At 45.9% G+C, this 12850-nt stretch overlaps 1 protein-coding gene across 4 annotated transcripts in view; it reads left to right on the top strand.

The window, feature by feature from the left end:
• Positions 1–12850, top strand: part of LOC121287415 (eyes absent homolog 2-like) — a 262276-nt gene that overhangs the window by 220363 nt on the left and 29063 nt on the right. For all 4 annotated transcript variants that reach the window (XM_041205274.1, XM_041205273.1, XM_041205275.1 and 1 more), the window contains one exon: positions 6801–6890. In XM_041205274.1, the coding sequence (XP_041061208.1) occupies positions 6801–6890 (90 nt within the window). The remainder of the gene's footprint in view (positions 1–6800; positions 6891–12850) is intronic.

Here is a 12850-nt window from a genome sequence, read left to right as displayed (position 1 = left end):
ATAAACAGCAATAAAAGGAAAGGCCAGTTAATCTGTTTTGGTGACTTTGGTTGAGGAGGTAGATGATAGTCAAGACATCTGGAGAACTTCTTGCTCTTCCTCTCCAAAAAAATGCCATGGTTTCTTTTACATCCACCTAAACAGGCATTCAAACAATGTCTCTTCTAACAATGTAGCAATTCCCTCAGTACTACATGAAAATAGCAGCTTAGATTTGTATGCACAAATTCTGAAGTGAATCTTGAGCCCAAAGGCTTTTAAGTCAGAGGCCAAATGCTGCCAATGAGCCAAGTGGACACAGAATCACAGAATTTTAATGACACGGAAGGAGGTCGTTCAGCCCATCGTGTCTGCACCGGCTCTCCAAATGAGCATTATGACCTAGTGTCATTGCCTTGCCTTTTCCCCATATCCCTGCACATTGTTTCTATGCAAATAATCATCTCATGCCCTCTTGAATACCTCAATTGAACCTGCCTCCACCACATTTTCAAAGCAATGCTTCCTTAATGTACATGTGATTTGAAATTATTAGGCACAACAAATAAACTTGAAATCGTAGTATATTGCCAGGTTTATGAACATGTCTCTTCAGACTTAATTTATAATAGATAGCGTGTGGTCAGTTTTTGGTCAGTTTGTATATGGTCTTGGAAAAGGGTTGTGGGGGGTGGGGTGGGTGGCAGTGGTTAGAACTTCACCTTGTGACCTTAATGCCACTGAGTCAGTGGGCTTCGTTCCATGTCAACCTGAGACCCACGCCAAATTTGGCATCAAATTTCAATTGAATGGATTCAGAAAGCTATGGGTGCCAAACATCTTGCCATCTTGGTGCAGCTTTCCAGACAGCCCATAACAAATTGAGAACAGATCTGACAATGTGCAGCTCGTAGGGAGGTCCAGAGAGAGTGGAACAAAAGCCAATGGGGAAAATCCAGCCCACAGTATTTTTCTGGCTCTAAGTCGAGCACCTCTGTTTGTGCCTCCACAAAAATACAACTTTGAATAAACATTCTGGCAGTTTTTGAATGGTCTCCAGCAGTCCCTTTAAGGACCACTGTTTTGGGCTTTTGACTAGTCAAGACCCGGGGCAACTTTGCTTTGCTCTGGCCCTTTGTGCCTGAGTTTGCATTGGGGTTCTACAATCAATGTTTCAGGTGGGCAACTTGATTGCCCATTCACAGGCCTGCCTGAATATGGAATCAAATGGATCTTAGGCATCAATGGGATGACCAAAATCCACCTCCTCCATAACCCCACCAATTTTTTGATGCAAAACAGATAACCATGAGTTAAATTTCTCCCTTTTGGAAACCACAGCAAAGCACGCTGTGTATTTTGAGTCTGAAAAGCTGCCTTTCTGGGTTAATTATTGGAGTAAGCTCCAGGGCCACACACACTTCCTGCTACACCAGAAACTCACCTGTCCCCAGATTTCAGCAGTTGCCTGGTTTTACAATGAACTATGAAAGTCCCTTCTGTGAAGCATTTCTATTTTGAAGAAAACCTTAAGAAAGAATCTCAAGCTAATAATTGTTGCAGGCTATACTTTTAATTAATCGTTGCAAGGGGCTGTCCCAGTTTACGAGGGTTTGTTCAACTTTTAAGGCTTAATAAATCATTCCATTCTGGTTTACCAATCCCTCAGGTTGCTGATACCCAGTGGAGCCAAAATAAACCCGAAATGTTGGAAAGTGCTAAAAGCCAAGTGATTTTACTCATTTTGAAGTGCTGGCCACAAACACGGTTTCCTTAAGACGGATTAATTGTGTTATAATTATAGGGGATATTAAAATCATTGAATTGTTCTACAGTCAATAACATACACTTGTTAAAAAGGAAGTATTATTGATCCATTTTACGGCAATCTAGCAGAATTTTATTCTGTTTATCACATCGTGACAAGAAGTACTGTTGGTCACTGAGAGTCAACAGCAGAGAACTATCGAATTAAAACAGAAACATAAGACCACCTAGACAGGTCCATCTAGTTCGCTTTTTACCATCATGATTTTTGGATCATACGGTGATAATTATATGTTGAAATGTTGACTAATCTTAACAATTAGCGAAGGATGCACTTTAGAAGGAAGAATGGGCACCAGCTGGAGTATTGTGTCCAATTCTGGGCACCACTCTTTAGAAAGAGTTGGCAAGACCTTGGAGAGGGCGCAGAGGGGAATAGCAGAATGATACCGGGGATAAGGGAATTGGTTATGTGGAGAGCCTAGAGAAGCTGTGGTTATTCTCCTTAAAGCAGAGAAGGTTGAGGGAAGATTTAATAGAAGTGTTAGAAATTGCGATTGTTTTTAATAGAGTAACAAAGGTGCATTTTTAAAGCCCCTTCAGACATAGCTGGAGCTGGGGGACGAAGGGCAAGATTTTTGGGACATTGGGCGAGGGTGGCAGGTGGACCCGGGGGCAGCCAGGAAACGGCAATCTGCCGCTGCTCAGCCCCCAACTGAGATTTCACGCTGGCCGGCCAATTAATGGCCAGCAGCATGAGAGACGCGCTGAGAAGCTCAGCGCTGCCCAGGTGGAGGCAAGAGAAGCGTGAGCGCCAAAGTCTGCGCATGCGCGGGGGAGCACGTACTGAAAGCTCCCTGAAGGGAGGGAGCTGAAGAATTTAAAAATCAAAAGTAAAGCTTCTGAAAATCAGAAAAACATAGGACTCACTCACATGAGCATAAACGTAATAAAAATAATGTGCAAACAAATTTTTAAAAAAAAAATTAATGTTGGAAACCTCGTCCTGCCCGTCGATGAGGTTTACTAAAAAATCTAATAGCCGATTCGTCCACCCGCCGACCGTTAAGATTGGACGGTCAGCGATAAAGAGCTTTTAATTAATTGATTAATGGCCTTAATAGGCCTCCTAATTGTCGGCAGGTGGCTCCCGACTCTCGCGCACACCCACCCACCAAAATATCGCGCGAGCGTGCAATGACGTCGGGACGCTCGCCCGATGTCATCACGCGCCATTTTACGCCCGATTGGGTCCCGCGGGGGGTAAAATCCTGCCCCTAGAGTTCAGGGGCAGAAGGAGCTAGAGCAACGAGAAGATTTTACTTATTCTAACGCTGCCCCATTCACCATTCGGGCAGCCACCTTGTTTGGACACACCCCAGTCTGAGAATTACCACTGGGAGGAAAGAGGCAACTTGTAGACGTGTTGGCCATGTTCACCAGAGTAAAATCTAGTCATGGAACCTAAATGTAAAATACTTATCATTCTGACAACATGCAGCTGCACAGAATTAAGTTTTAATCTGACTCTTCAGGTTAAAAAAATAGTTTTAAAATTTTTAAACTGTAACATATTTTGCTTTATTAATGTTTCAGTAACTTGTAACTCCATGTCAAGTTCTAACTGCACTAAGTCAGGGTAAACATGATCCACATTCCCTGTCCCCAAGCAATGTCGTTCTATAGTATCTGAACTCTTTGAATTCTGAAATTAATTTACACCCCAAATATGTTTTCTATCACCTAGCATCTACAAGAAGGGTTTTCTGTAATGTTATAATACAGGTCTCACAAAGGGTCAGTTCTAAACTTATGGAGAATCTGATACCAACCTCTGAGGCATCAAGCTCTCAGAACATTCAAAATCCGGCATAAACCACGCCGAGATGACTTTTTTTTTTAAACTCCATGCCAAGTTTTTGAGAGCTAAGGTCAAACTGACACTAAAATTCAAGTTCTGAAGTGAAATTCTCTAAGTGGTAATTATCACACGACAGAATGAAAATATTGAAAAATAGTTAAAAAAAAACTTGGAGAAATTTTAACTTTCTCTTCCCCGCCCAAAAATGCTGCCGTATTACTCGAGTCGGGAGCAAGTCAACATGACAATCTGACCTAAAGAATTCCTAAAGCTTACAGCAGCCTGTCGACACACCACTGACAAGCTCCACACTCACCCTGCTCCAACACTGAATGCAAATGAAAATATCTGTTTTAATTCCAGTTTAACTCGAAAAACACATTTTCTCCAGCCTGTGCCTCCTCAGGCAGCCCGCCCAATTTTATAAAGGTGAATTTTGGGCTGCTTGCAGTGGTTGGGGGTGGGGCATTCGGGATAATGTGAAGCGGGGCAGGGGGCACTCTGTTGTTCAAGAGCTTTTTTTTTAAAGCTAACCATTTGGCAACAGCTGCTGAAAAATCTGGAGCAGAGCAGACCCAGCTCCACAATGTCCCCATTTCCCAGAGCAAGCCTAAGTACAAGTAAAGCCCCTCATTTAAAATGTGAGAATATGATGAAGAGCACTGGGAAACTAGAATCTTCCATTTCATATAAAGGTGTCATATCGCAGAATTCAAGCATTTTATAAACACTGATATGGTTTAGGGACCAACACAGCAAACAGTGAAACAATTTTTTAAAAAAATTTCAGCAAGGTATCATATGAGAATGCTAGGCTCTTCACAGTTGAAACACATGGGGGGGCAGGATTTTTCAGAAAAGTCGACAGGGAACACATCCCACAGATCACAGCAGCCCCACAGTCACTTGACAGTCCGAGGAGCTTTGATTGTTTGGAGATGGGACTTTTATTTTGCTCATTCATGGAACATGGGTATCACAGGCTAGGCCAGCATTAATAACCCTTGTTCAGGGTCAGTTAAGAGTCAACCACATTGCTGTGGGTCTGGAGTCACATGTAGGCCAGACCAGGTAAGGACAGCAGATTTCCTTCCCTGAAGGGCAGTAGTGAACCAGATGGGTTTTTACAACAGTTGACAATGGTTTCATGGTCACTTTTAATTCCAGATTTTTTTAAATTGAATTCAAATTCCACCATCAGCCATGGCAAGGTTCAAACCCAATCCCCAGAGAATTACCCTGGGTCTCCAGATTACTAGTCCAGCAACAATACCACTACGCCAACACCTCCCCTTGTTTGGGCTGAAGTCCCACCTCAAAAAGCTGCCGGCCAATCTCATTGGCTGGAAGTTCTGTAGCCCCAGCAATGACAGGAGTGCTGTGGCCATAACTGGGACTACAAGCAGTCCTCATATTCTAAGTTCCAGAGTCCAGGAGCAGCTAAGTGCAAGTCTTCTCACTGCAGGGAGGGAAAGCGAGGTCAGAGGGTTGGCGAGAGGGGGCTGGGGGTCTTGATAAAGAGGCAGCGGGGGGAGGGAGCACCTGCAGGGGAGTAGACCTTGGGGGCAAGGCGTCGAATGTGGAAAGGGGGCCTTTGAAGGTGCTCCTCCTTCCCATTGAAGGCTAGGACAGGGTGATCCGCTGAGCATCGCAGCCCCCCCACCATTCCTGAGCTCCACCATCCGTGGAGCGGCCCTTAAATGACTAATAATATGTTATTCAAGGGCCTTAATTGGGGCGAGGCCATCCTAGACCTTGCCTGCCCATGTAAATTTGCAGATAATTCGGGGACAATTGGCAGGGCAGAGGGAAGGTCACTCAGACCTTTAGGGGCATTCCCACCTCCAAACCCACCAATGGAGGACAGTAAAATTCTGCCCATGGTTGCCAATACATTTGTCCTATGTACAGCCTATTCCAGTGATAATAGACACACAATTAGTTCATTATCACATCTGATGCTTTACCTGTGACCATCTGACAATGAATTGTGATGAGACCATCAAAATGAAAAGTGTACTACACTAAATTCCAGTGGATTGGGAATGGAAAAAAAAAATATATTTCAAATATGGAAGAAAAAAATGTTAATCTGTGACTGTTGGTTTGTGTATAGTTTATGGAATCATTGCCCCGCATTTAATATCCTGTGACCATTATGTTATGTAAACAATGCCATAAATGAGTGTTTCACCCTCTGCTACCCACATTGTTCAGTACTAGGGATCTGCTTGGATTTGTGCTAACACTCTCACCACTGAGTCAGAAGGTTGTGCGTTCAAGTCCTGCTCTAGAGACTCGAACACTTAACAGAAGCCAATGTTTCCATGCAGTATTGAGAGAGCACCACTCATTGGGATGAGACACTAAACCAAGGCCCCATCTTCCCCTTCATGTGAATCAAAAGATCCCAAGCCATTATCTCAAAGGAGAACAGGAGAGTTCTTCCGAAGTACTGGCCAACCTTTAACTCTTAACCAAAGTCATTGGGTGGGATTTTCCAGCCCCGCCCGCTGCTAGGATCGTCCTGTCCCGCCGAAAGCCGATGGACTTTTGGCTGGGCTGCCACATCGCCCAGGCTGGGTCCCACCACGATGGGGCCGGAAAATCCCGGCCATTGTAACAGATTATTTGTATGCTGCCTCATTGCTGTTTGTGGGACCTTGCTGTGTGCAAAGTGGCTGTCTGAGTTTGTGAAGGCACCACATAATTGAAAGTTTTTTCTTCTTTATGCTTTTATCCTGTTAGTACAGTATGACTCATGTGAATATTAGTCATTGTGTTCCAATCGCAAGATTACTCAAAGGGATCATTACTCTGTGCCTCAAACTATACGTGCTCTCTGTGACTCACGTCGTGCATGAATCCATTGATAGAGTCAATTGATTAATCTATGATTTTTTTTTTGGCAACCAGAAAGTATTTTATGAAATGTTACTAAAAGCAATGTAAAAGAAGAACCAAATAATTGCATCTTCACATTCAAACAAATCTCTAGAGGTCATTACTAGGACTCACAGAACTGGAGCTTAAATCCACCTATAATAAAAACAGAAAACGCTGGAAATACTCAGCAGGCCTGGCAGCATCAGTGGAGAAGGAAGCAGAGTTAATGTTTCTGGTCGTGACCTTTAGTTCAGATTTCCAGCATCTGCTTTTGTTTTTGGCTTAAATCTACCTCTTCTTTTGACAGGATACACCCACAGCAGTGTCACTTGGATTGCGAATGGAGGAAATGATTTTTAATTTGGCCGATATGCACCTATTCTTTAATGACTTAGAGGTAAGGGGGAACTTTATTTGAACATAGCAAAGCCATCACAGAATGCTGAGTCAGGGTTTCGAAACTACCTGCATATGCGTAATTGCCCAGCCAAATAGGTTCAGACATATCTGCCAATTACGACGAGACATTTCAAAATCACACTGTTTTTTTCAGCTCATCTTTTCAGATCTGCTTTTCTTCTCATTTCTCCTGAAGGCAAGTGTCTCGTTCTGGGATATGGTTCCACCGGCACTGGCAGTCCTCCAGTACCTCACTTAAGTGACTATATCTCACACGTAAGCCTGAGAGAGAATGTTGGAAAGGTATTCAGCAAACATAGGGTGGGTGGATGGGGCAACCAATGTAGAATAGACTTGGTTCTAGGCCATAGGGTAAAACAGATGGGACAAAATTTTTAGCTCGGTGGGAGGGCGCGCGCACGACCCGGTCGAGTGAATGTTGGGCGAGCGCCCCGATGTCAGTGCACGGTCGCACAATATTTTATTCGGTGGGCGAGCGCCAGAGTTGGCAGTGCACCCACCGACAATAAAAAGGCCTGTTAAGGCCATTAAAAAGATAATTGAACGAAATGTTTCGCTGCCCTTACGGTTGGCGGGCAGGCAAAAAGGCGCCTTTGCACTTTTTAGGAAACCTCATCCACGGGCGAGATGAGGTTTCCTAAAGCCAATAAAAATAAAATAAAAAATGTCAAAATTAATTATTAAATGTCCCTGCTCATGTGGCAGTGACAGAGTCACATGAGGGGACATGTTTATTATATTTTTAATTTTTTTTATTAATTTTTTTTTTGACATTCTTCATCTCCCTGAGGCAGTTCACCCCGCTCGCACTCCATCCCCAACACCCCCCCCAGCTCTGAGCGCTGCCGCTCGGGATTCACGCTGGGGAGGGGGGGGGGTGTCTTAATTGGCCTGAAATCGCTTCCGGCCTCGATGGAAGAAGCCAACCGCTTCCGCCCGCCTGACAATTCTGCCCATGATTTTGCATTGGTTACTATTATACGCCCTGTCCCATATTCACTTCAATTGACAATAATGATTATCTGATGCAGGGTGTTTAGCAGGTGGACAGTGTGCTACAGCCCAGGACCATTTCCAATCCCTCTGAATCTAATGCTGTTCTTGACTATTATCTGCACATTCACATGGGATACAGTCAAGTTTGACAATTAACCCTGGCTGATTTCTACCCTCCTGCTTCAGGGTACTGCAACAAATTGCAGCCCCCAAACAATTGCACCAGCTGAGCTCGGCGCAGGCCTGCAAACAAATCTGGGACTCTTCTGATCTGGGACACCAGGTGGCACATTTACCCATTGACCTGCATTCACTTGCAATGAATCACTGTTTTAGTTTTGCAGCTGTGTTGATGAATTTGGTTATTTATACTTTTATGCATTTGTATGAATTAAATGCAGTTGATCCAATTAAATGGACTGGATGGGTCTATTTGTATGAGAGCTGTGTTCCCTCAGTCATATCTTAGTATTCAAATAACATCAGGCATGTATATACAAAAAAGACACAGGTAATCCAAACTCATTTCCTGTCTGTAATTTTTGAAGTATTTCCTCAGCAAGTAACATGATAATCCTTACATTTACTGCACAATGCATATCTGATATTATCCAACCCCTATAAAATGACCCAGGAATGTTAATGCTCAACGCTCCTCTTCATGATCCTTGCACAGGTTAGCATGTTTGTTTCGAAAGGCTCTTGTCCTGTTAAGTAAGTACCAATTCTTGAATTTTTGGCACCATGTTTAATAAAATACCATATTTAATTAAATCATACTTGAGGCCAGATATAAGGAAGAAAAATTTTCAGGATTCTAGGGCAATTATGTTTTTGTTTAGATCAGAGCAGTAAAGACCAATTTACATAATACAGAGAGAGAGCACTAAAGTTAAAGTGAGTGAAAAGGGAAGCCAAGGTATGTGGTTGAGTAGCTGGCAGAGTGTTCAGAGGTTTGGTCTTGTAAGCCTGATGATTGACTTTAGAAAGAAAAAATGAGGGATCTTGAGTTCCAAAGTTTGGGGGAGTTGCCTCAGCAGGTTATGTCACAGATTTTAAGAATATTATTTCACAATGTACAATAATCCTCTGGACATACAGCTCACGTCACATTCCCTCATAGACAGTGCGACACTAAGGCCAGAGTTTTCTGTCCCATGGCGGGTGGCGGGGGGAACAAATTCTTTTGCCAAGAATGCCAAAAAATTGGTTTCACACCGTCAAAAAACCACATTGCGATCATCCCCTCCACCCGTCAATGGTGGGCTCCATTTCCTGCCACCTCACCTCGAGAACCTAATTTCAAAACTTTAGCATCTCATTACAAGCCCTGCTCGCCAGAATCATCTCCCCAACATTAGACACCGACGTGTTTCACAACTCTACATAAGCGATGTTCACCTGGCGGGCTGCATTTCCTTCGGGATTTCAAGGTTTGTTTGCCTACATTGCTTCGGGCAGCACTCGCAGTCATCGATGCCAGGCTTCAAAGGCAGCACCATATCACATTTAGGATGGCTCACCGGCTGGCTTTTCAATGGCTGCAGGCCTAGGGCTTGCTTGGGGAAGGGGGAGAAGTGGCCTTAGGCAAGAGAAGAGGCTGCAGGGTGAGGGCTGTACTGTGGAAGGGGATATCCCAGGGTGTGTGTGGGGGCACATGTTGATTTGTCCAATTGGCCTCAAGATGGTGAGGGCTGAGGAGGCAGTCTCCAAAGGAGATGAGGCCAGATGGAGATGTGAGGGTGTGTGTGTAAGAGAGTGAGTGGTGATGTCCCTTGAGCTGGGAGTGAGTGAGATACCAGTGAATGTGTGATGGCCTTGTGAGTATGTGAGGCTAGATTGATAAGATGGTTGCCTTACCCTGGTGCCACGGATTCATCCATTTTCTGCACTGAATGGCCGGCCTCTTGTGTGCAGCATTGGCACTGACCACCTCTGCCACTGCCTCCCAAGCTGGAGTGGTGAGACTGATGGGCTTCCTGCAGCCAGAACAGGGGTGGAGGACATCGCAGCGGGCCTCCACAGCGCCCAGAAGGCATCCCAGGGAACCAGGGGCTGCTGCATTCTTCTCGGCTTTTGGGACTACGCCTTCACCAGAGCAGTCCTGGGCTGCAAGCATTGAGAAGTTTGCGGGCGGCTGCAATTTAAATATGGTGCCCGGCTTGAGGAAGCAGCGAGGTAACGGCATGGAAGGCAAATCAGAGTCCGCCTGCCAGCGAGACACCGTGTTTCCTATGGCTGCATAATTAATGAGGCAGGAATGGGACGATACGGCACAAAAACCCACCATTGCGGCTAGTGGGTAAAATTACTTTTTTGCCGCCCACTACCACACAGTGCAAATCTGGGACAGTTCCGCCCTAAGTTTACAAGAATCCTATACGCCTTTTAGAACAGCTTATTCTATTTAGCAATTGTACAGCCAGGCTTTACTCTGTAATTTCAGGGACCATGTCACGAAGTTTATTGTTAAACCATTACTATCAGTGATATTTGGGCAGTTAGAATTGGCAAATGTATGCAGGCTAGTCTTTCTGCAAGTCTGAAGAAATAATAGAATTAATAACAGAACACAGAACAGTGCTCTGCTGTGGGTTCGAGAGAGGTTGTGTCTGACGTAGTCCCTTAATTCAGATAATTAAGAACTCCATTTGCTAATGACACATCTGTATAGGTTCGGTGCAGTGAAGAGGAAAATATGTATTTAAGCTGAGAACAGAAGTGGCAATGTGTCAGAGCAGCCACACCTGATTACATGGGAGAAAAGACAGAGGGAAGGATGAGAAAATCTGATGGAGGAGCTTAATTGCCTCCCAAGCAGTGTTCAAGCCTCCTTTGCTAAGTACTTTTCTGTGCTTTTGTAAATGTGGTCAATGCTTACATAAAGGGATTTAGTGTGATTGAAAGGCAACCTATTCAGTACAGAGCTGACAATCCCATTCACTTAGAGTTTAACTTGTAGACGGTTATTTGCAGGAGGCGCAGGTTAATTTCAAAGCCACCTGTTAAGTCTACCTCAACAAGAGCATGTGTAGGGCAGCGAGAGAGCCGAGTTGCCACAGCAAGAGTACCATCAGCTTTTTATTAAGAGTGTTTGACGTGTAAGTTCCTCAAGAGACAAGAGAGCAAATTTTCCTCTGCCTTTCCCCCAAGCAGGGCTTAGAAAATGGGCACCATCCAGTAGAGAAATGGGTGCCAATTTTTTTCCAGTGATCTGCACCTGAATAGTCCAGCACCTGACCATTCGCTGTGGCTTTTCTGATATCTGCATTGGATGTGAATGTAGCACAAAAACCATAGAATTATAAAGTCTTATAGCACAGAAGAAGCCATGTGACTCCATGGGTGGGATTTTTCATACCCGCCCGCCACTCGGATCTTCCAGTCCTGCCACAAGTCAATGGACTTCTGGCTGGGGTGCCGCCTCGCCCGCAGGGGTCCCACCCACAACAGGGCTGGAAAATCCCAGCCCATGTCTGTGCAGCTCCTCACAAGCAATTTGAAGCTAATCCCACTGCAAAACTCCTGAACCATAAAGTTGTAGAATGGTTGCATAACAGAAGGAGGCCATTCAGCCTGTCATGTCTGTATTCACCCTCTGAAGGAGCAGTTCACTTAATGCCACTTCCCTGCCTTTCAAATAGCCCTGCAAATTTGTCCTTTTGAGATAATAATCCAATTTCCTTTGAAAGCCTCAATTGACCCTGCCTCCACCACACTCACGGTCAGTGCATTCCAGCTCCTAACAACTCGCTGCATGAAAAGGTTTCTCCTCACATCACCATTGCTTCTTTTGTCAATTACCGTAAATCTGTGCCTTCAGATTCTCGATCCATCCTCCAATGGGAAACAGTCTTTCTAAGTAACTGAAGTTAACCGCAGTTCCCTGTTACACTCTAAATCAATGAAAATTACACGCAAGCAGGTAAATGTCAGATGACTGAGCACATTTTCACTACTCTTGCCAGGTGCACATGATGGACTGACCCAATTAAAAACCGGTTGCAATTGCTTCGTGAAATGTTTTCAAAGTGGCAGGTCAATATTGTGGATAAAGGTTTTATCTTCTGGAATTTTAAAAAAAAAATGGTTTTGCTGCTTCAGAACTGGTTTGTGAATGCAGCTAGTCTCAGTGATGGAGGTTGTTTTGTCAGTACTGCCCACCCACCCCATGCACCTACCCACCCACACCCCCAAAAACTAACCCTTGTGATTTGGCTTATTGAAGGCAGAAGAGAAAGCAAGTTTCTGCAACTGCGGCTAAAGGAATTAACTTAGTTCCCCACCTTCCACCCAACCTCCTCCCTGCCCACACCTCCCCCTCGACCCCCAACCTCCCCCCTGCCCACACCTCCCCCCCTCCACCCCCAACCTCCTCCCTGCCCACACCTCCCCCACACCACCCCCAACCTCCTCCCCCCCCACCCCCAACCTCCTCCCTGCCCACACCTCCCCCGCACCACCCCCAACCTCCTCCCTGCCCACACCTCCCCTCCCCCCCACCCCCAACCTCCTCCCTGCCCACACCTCCCCACCCCCCCAACCCCAACCTCCTCCCTGCCCACACCTCCCCCGCACCACCCCCAACCTCCTCCCTGCCCACACCTCGCCTCCCCCCCAACCCCAACCTCCTCCCTGCCCACACCTCCCCCGCACCACCCCCAACCTCCTCCCTGCCCACACCTCCCCTCCCCCCCACCCCCAACCTCCTCCCTGCCCACACCTCCCCTCCCCCCCAACCCCAACCTCCTCCCTGCCCACACCTCCCCTCCCCCCCCACCCCCAACCTCCTCCCTGCCCACACCTCCCCTCCCCCCCAACCCCAACCTCCTCCCTGCCCACACCTCCCCCGCACCACCCCCAACCTCCTCCCTGCCCACACCTCCCCCACACCACCCCCAACCTCCTCCCTGCCCACACCTCCCCTCCCCCCAACCCCAA

This window comes from Carcharodon carcharias, chromosome 14 (assembly GCF_017639515.1).
Source record: "Carcharodon carcharias isolate sCarCar2 chromosome 14, sCarCar2.pri, whole genome shotgun sequence".
Classification (NCBI taxonomy): domain Eukaryota; kingdom Metazoa; phylum Chordata; class Chondrichthyes; order Lamniformes; family Lamnidae; genus Carcharodon; species Carcharodon carcharias.
The sequence above is the reverse complement of the archived record's forward strand: the minus strand, read 5'-3'. Positions and strand labels throughout refer to the sequence as shown.